The 7,413-nt window shown below is 39.6% G+C and overlaps 1 protein-coding gene across 1 annotated transcript in view; it reads right to left on the reverse strand.

The window, feature by feature from the left end:
- The window catches only part of LOC124595450 (reticulocalbin-2), a 61,820-nt gene extending 57,809 nt beyond the window's left edge, over positions 1–4,011 (reverse strand). The window contains exon 1 of the mRNA XM_047134195.1: positions 3,352–4,011. Within this exon, the coding sequence (XP_046990151.1) occupies positions 3,352–3,562 (211 nt within the window). The 5' untranslated portion in view covers positions 3,563–4,011. The remainder of the gene's footprint in view (positions 1–3,351) is intronic.
- Positions 4,012–7,413: the final 3,402 nt, after the last annotated feature.

Consider the following 7,413-nt stretch of genomic DNA (forward strand, 5'->3'; position numbering starts at 1 on the left):
GCACAAATGCTGCGCAGCTAGCACCATTCGACGGCCAACACCGCGGTTCCTGGTGTGTCCGCTGTGCCATGTGTGTGATCATTGCTTGTACAGCCCTCTCGCAGTGTCCGGAGCAAGTATGGTTGGTCTGACACACCGGTGTCAATGTGTTCTTTTTTCCATTTCCAGGAGTGTAGTAGTATTTCTCCCCTGCCCCAATGCTGGCCAAGTTTGTGTGTGTATTTCTACTCTAGCTCCAGAAAGGACCAAATCCAAAAGTAACAATTTTTCTTTCTCTTCTGTGTGTGCGCCTGTCAACAACTCAGCACTTCCGTTCAGTGAGTGGAATACACATTTAATCACTAAGAAGGTATTTGGAGTGAATCTTTGTACAGAAGTAAAACATTGACAGTAAACAGTTCAGACAAGAAGAGAACAGAAACTTCTGAATAGTGGCACAACAGAAGAACATTGATGATTAGAGGGCAGATCGGACCCTAATGAGTAGGCTGAATCCAATCAAGGAAAACATGATATTTCAATAAACTACCCAACACCTCATTGCGAAAAAGACTCTGAAAAGTATTTGTGTGAGGAGACTTTACACTGGTGAGCAAAACACCAGGACAAAACAACACTGGTATGATGTGTCACTGCCAAGCAACATAGCTTGAATGACCTTGGACTACACATAGAAAATACTACAACAGTGTAGTGCAAAAGATAAAGAAATATGCAATCAGACGAACAAATATGATACTTTTCTTTAAAGACAATAATTATACTGAAGACATGACAATTTATGATGATTCTACGAATATGACTGCTAATAGGGTGTGAGATCACCACAGGGGTGGCAATACATGCTTTGAAACATGCTCCTATGCTGGCCATGAAATTTGTAAGCAGTTCTTGCAGTAAGGTGTTCCTTTTCTCTACCAGCATGGTTGCCAACTACTGCATGGTTGCTGGTGCAGGGGTGGATGAGCAGAAATATGTCTCCTCAATGCATCTTACATGTGTTCGGTGGGATGTAAGTTGGATGGGGAAGGAAGAGGGCATGAACGAGCACACCAGTCCATTTGTTGAATATCGTATCATTCAAAGAGCTACTCAATCTGATGCTGTTTCATACAGTTGCATATTTTAATCCATAAAGACAAAGTCAGACTGAATTCACCTGTGAAAGGCGCACATGGAAAAGGAGTATAGTGTAACAATAACTTCGACTAGAGAGTAACTTGCTCAAAGATTTGGAGGCCACAATGCCCATGTGACATCATACCTCCCCACACCACAAAACCTCGCCCACCAAAACAAATCGTGTCTAACAAGTCTGTACCCTCATATAGTGGGTGGTGGGAACATGTAAGGCATCAAGAACATTGTTGTACATTATCATTTTGCTAGTGTGGGAAGGCATAATACTGCATGTACATACTGACCTCCAAAGCTTTGAACATGGTACATTCACCAGTTAATGTTGTTATTGTGACACTGTACTCCTTCACCATGCGCATTTTTTGAGGTTTGCATTTGGCCCTAATTTCATTTTTATGCATGACTGTATCGAATAGCAAAGGTCGAGGAGTTCTTGGAACAAAGGGATATTCAGCGGATGGACGAGCGTACTCGTTCCCCCAACTAAAGACCTACTGAGCACATGTGGGACGCACTGGGGAGATGTATTGCAGCACGTCCACAGACACCAACAACCATCCTGCCGCTGTCAACCTAGCTGGAGGAGAAATGGAACATTCTACCACAAGATCCTCCTCCAACCTTGTGACCAGCATGGGAGCACACTGTTGAAGTGTTGCCCTCAGTGACCACACGACCTATTACGAACTATATCCTGCCATTTGTACTTTCAATGGAACCATCTTGAATCTCAATGACTTCAGTGCAATTACTGTCTTTGAACAAATTTGTTATTTCCGTTGCCTCACTACACCATCTTTTCAGTTAGCTTCTCTACTACAGTGTAGCAGTTCTTTCTATGTGATTGTTACTTTCACCTCAAGTTTTGTACAACAATGTATATGCTGTATAACATCCACTATGCTTCAAACAACAAATGCACTCCTTCATATGCAAGTCAATTGTTATCTCCTACTGGAAATGCAGGATTTTACAATTACTATTAAATTACACACATTACTCCAGTTTGCCAGCTAGATACATGGCGAATTTTACTATTCACAGATCTACAACTTTGTCCTGAAGCTGCCTACTCTTCCCGATGCCAAATCCTCATATAGACACCAGAATTAATCAGCGCCATAAAAACGTTACAATACCTGAAGGTAGCTCACATCTACTGAATGAACACATCATCGTTGGCAACCCAATCCCTCAAACTTCGATCTCCCTTAACAATGAAGTTCTCATGGACAAAGTACAATAAACAACTATGAGAGAAGGGCAGCTGCTAAAAGTCTCCCGATTGTGAAATTACCTGTATCCTAAATTGTTATACATGGCAGGTAACAACATACTAAAAGCTTCTAGTCACGAAGAAAGTAATGGTCAACATAGTGTAAAAAAAGAAAAATAAGTATTTTTATCCCATTACTTCTAAAATTATGTTCTTACCCCCGTTTCCAATATGGATTTTATTATTGGTTTTCCTATGTCTTAATAGCGTGAGAAACTTACTTGTTCTGCTTTCCTTCTACCTCCAACTAGCGTACCCCCTCCTCCCCCCCCCCCCCCCCCCCCCCGTTCCCTCATTTCACAATTAGGCCTAATTCGTTCATGATGAAACCTCGTTCACATTATTGTTGGGGCAGTGTGTAAGAAGGGGCATGCTTCAATAGAAATACGGAACAGTGCATATAATTATTGGTTTTACTAGAAATTAATGCAATGCAGCTGTCCTTGTGTGGGCCTAGTTCTTTTTCTAAACTAGAGAAGCCCTTCTGAGAGCAACGACGGCTATAATCTAAGAATATCTCAGTTTTGGCGCTTGGATAACTATTGTTGAACATAGTCCATTTATAACCACCACAAAGGCAGCAATGCTATTGCAACTTAGGTGAAAAATATGCGTATGCTAAATTAATTATGATGATCTTTACTGGTTCTGTGATTAAAACGAAGAAAGGCGGATTATCAGTAAAACAAAAATTGACATTCGTTTCTACAAGCATGTGAACTTGTCATCCAATAAAACACAAGTGCACAATAGATACGCAACAGAGTGTTTTAAAAATAACTGCCGAGATAGGTACAAAAATAGTTATTTTAGTTTCAGACTGCTTTAGGTAACGTTCAAAAATTATAAATGAAAAATGTTAGCTGCTTAGCGCTTGATTCTGACACTTTCTGTACCAAAACAATTACCATTTCATTGTAGGACGATTTTCTTACCTAGGATAGCTACATGGTCAAATTCCGAATGATGTTCGCCTCCAGCATAATGTTGAGCATCTCTAGGAACATAACCGCCATCCTCCTCTCTTTCTTGGCCACGATTGTGCGCATGAATGTGAGGCGAAGCTGGAGAAGGGCTACACGTCGTGAATAAGGTAAAAATTAACAAATTACAATAGAAAAACACAGACATTTCTCCTTTCATCATCGGTCTTTATCTGCTCCACCGCAAGTGAAGACAATTTATAACTGCAGGTCCTCGCCAACTAACAGTATACTCAACATTCCGACAGCGCTGCGAACAATTCGCTGTCGTAGCGCTTAAGACAGCACAATTTCGCAGCGCATAGTACACTTCGCACAGCAGTGCCAAGAGGCCGGAGTCATACGGCCTTACCTTCACACTCCCCCACTGTATTCCACACTTGCCCCACGGGTGTTTATGATGGCAACAGAAAGGAGATTTCGCTTGTCAAACAGATTATTAAAGGAACTCTCTGGAACGGCTACTTTCTTATCGCTTTTTCAGGTTCATAATCTGTAATTTGAAAGATGTGGCCTTTACTTCATTAAAAATCCACTATCATAAACGTATGTAAGCTTTTAAATGGAAATTTTATGCATTTTGTGACCGAACGATATATAATTTACTTTCGATCCTAAATACGTAACACCGCTTTCAGATCTTTATGGAATCACCGTCTATAGAGTATAGACTGTGATAGAATCAAGTACAACACATCGTTCATAAATCGATCTGCACTTCTTGTGTGGGCTTTTGTCTACATCTGGTCATATACGCGAATAAATGCCAGCGAGTGCGTCACATGTGCACCAGTTGAATAAAATAGCTTGAAAAGCAGGAAGTGTTTTCAAAATATGGGTTAATGTCAACTGTGTGAGGCTCTAATTTGTAGTCTTCCTAACGATACGCTAACTGAACTGACATTGACGTTGCGCCTAGTGTGAAAATGGGTCAAACGATACTAAAGACCCATACAATAACATTCTTGAAAACACTGATAATGTCTAACCAAGTGTCCTCCAAATCAGTACTAAGACAAATGTTGTTTTACGCCCAGTTCATAAAAGATACGACAAATAATACATAAAAAAGAAAATAAGCATGGTAAATCATCATTTAGTGCAAACAGTGAACTGTTCGAAATCGTGTAACAAAAGCAGTATATCAATAAATTTTGAAATGGAAAGAGTGGCATGTAATATATCCACACGTCACGATTTTCTCTTGAACAGACAGGGGAAGGAGTAAGTATGCAGTAGGCTTTCTTCATTAGTTAAAATTAGCGGTTGTACAATACAGGTGCATTTGTCTCAGAAACAACAAATCTGCCTGAAGAAATCAGTGTTTCAGAGAAGTAAAAACAGTTTGAAACCCAGCGATGTGCAACTGCCAAAAATGAAAACTCGAGAAGTGGATTATCGTTAGAAGTATCACAACACAAGAAAGCAGAACCAGGGAACCATCTAGCAAGAAGACATTATCCACCGCTCAAAATGAGGAGAATTTTTTTACTCCCAACAATGGTACATCCAAAACTGAGGTAAGTGATTAAGCAACACACAATATAATCCTTGGTTCAAACTTTAAATAGCTCCACCGGAATGTTGAGACTCTTTCCAACAAGCTGAATGAAACATAAGCCTTGTTAAACGCTTTGAGTGATATTTCTGTTTTATGTTTTATTGAGTGTGTGTGTGTTTGAGGTTTACGTGCGCTAAACAGCGTGGTCATCAGCGCCCATGTTTTATTGAGCACTGACACATCTACCTCAGTTTGAATTAGCAGGCACATTTTGTAGAAAAATACCCAGATATGGTGGTAGCTGCACATATGTCCGAGGAAATATTGAATTCAATAATGTAACCTGGTAAAAAATATTATTTAAAGGCAAGAAAACATTTTATTAGCTTTGTAATTACACCCTGGATACGAAAAAAACATTTACTGTAACAAAATACACAGAAGTTACACACAAGCCAAGAATAAAGATATTGACAGCAGAGTCATGGAGCAGCACATAAATATAGACGTCAAGGAATTTTTTCTTTTCTTTTAACACTTCCTCCAAAAGAAAAAATCATGAAATTATTGCTTTGTCTCTTGCATGCCAATTTCTGAACATAGAAAATTAAATCGAACTCGTTCAAGAGGTTTCGTCAAAATATCTGCCAACTGATTGTGTCCATCAATGTGTTCCAAGAAAATCTCACCGTTCAGATATCTTTCACAAACATAGAAATGTCGGACCTCTATATGTTTAGAACGTCGATGATATTCTGGATTTTTTGCCAACTTCAATGCACTAGCATTGTCAATGTAAAGAACTGGAGGCTGCCCCGACATTTCCACTAATTCTGATAGCAGACGACGTAACCAAACTAACTCTTTTGCTCCTTCACTAGCTGCAATTATTTCCGCCTCGGTTGTGGATGTGGCCACTACTTTCTGCAACTGGCTTGTCCATGACACTGCACCACCTGAGTACTTTGCAAGAATTCCAGTTGTTGAGCGCCTTGTCCGGTTATCACCTGCGAAATCTCCATCAGCGTAAATCTTTAACTCTTCTTTTTTATTATATACAATTCCAAAATTTAAGGTCCCTTTCAAATATCGGAAAATGCGCTTTACTCTATTCCAGTCTTCAGTGGTTGGTTTCTCCATAGCTCGAGCAGCTTTATTGATTGCAAAAGTGATGTCTGGACGAGTTACTGTTGAAAGGTACATGAGACAACCAATTGCTTCACGGTAGGGTACAGATGACGAAACTTCTTCGTTTTGATTATTGTCCTCACGTCCAATAGGAGTTGAGATTGTATTGCATTCTGCCATTCGAAATCTTTGCAGAATTTCTTCTGTGTATTTCTCTTGACTTATCATTATTGCTCCATCTTCATATTGCTTTATTTTTATGCCAAGAAAATTGTCAAGACTGCCAGTTGTTATTTCGAATTCATGTTGTATAACATCCATAAAAACAGCAATTTCTTTCTTGTTACTGCCGACAATCAGGCCATCATCAACGTAGATTGCCACATAAAGGCTATGTCCATGTTGCCTACGATAAAATAGGCATGGGTCTGCATCACTGTTTGAAAAACCAGCTTTCTTCATGAACTCAACAAAACGTTTGTTCCAGCAACGTGGCGCTTGCTTCAACCCATAAAGACCTTTTTTTAAGAAACATACTCGGCCTGTACCATCTTCGAAACCTTCTGGTTGTTCCATATATACTTCATCTTCAAGTATTCCATTCAAAAAAGCTGTCTTTACATCGAATTGTTCTAGTAGCATTTTCTTTGAAGCAGCTACAGCCAACAGAGTTCGTATGGTGTCATAACGTGCCACAGGGCTAAAGGCGTCGTCATAATCAATTCCTGCTTTCTGAATACAGCCTTTTGCAACCAATCTGGCTTTAAAGCGAGTGCCTCCATTGACTGCGACCTTTCGCCGTAGAACCCAGCAGTTTTGCAATACTTTGGCATTCTTCGGACGGTCAACCAGCACCCAGGTATTGTTTTCCTTAAGTGATTGAAGTTCTTCACTAATAGCTTGCATCCATTCTTCCTTCTCGTTTGACTGCAATATTTCTGAAAAACAGTTTGGATCTTTGTAACCAAGTGCATCAACTTTTGTTGCCATACAAAATTCACCACTTTCCATCTCGGTTGGTTTTCTTCGTTGTCTTTTATTCTTCTGTTTCTCTTCATTAGAAGATTCAGCAGCTTCTGCTTTTAGAAATTCTGTTAATTCTTTATTTTCTTCAGATTCACTCGACTCTTGACTTTCTCTAGAATCGAGAGTGCCAATTTTTTCTTGAGTTTGGCTTCCTCCAGAAGTGTACAGCCTAGGAGATTTACATTGGTCATCTTTAGATGAATTCGGATCATTAAATTCTTCCCGAGGGACTTCAAATTCAACATGATCACTATGTAAATCACAAACAATTTCTGGCTTAAATTTTACATCGTGACTCAACACCACTTTTCTTTTAGATGGAATCCAAACTCTGAACCCATCTTTGTCATTAACATATC

Source organism: Schistocerca americana, chromosome 2 (assembly GCF_021461395.2).
Source record: "Schistocerca americana isolate TAMUIC-IGC-003095 chromosome 2, iqSchAmer2.1, whole genome shotgun sequence".
Taxonomy (NCBI): Eukaryota; Metazoa; Arthropoda; class Insecta; order Orthoptera; family Acrididae; genus Schistocerca; species Schistocerca americana.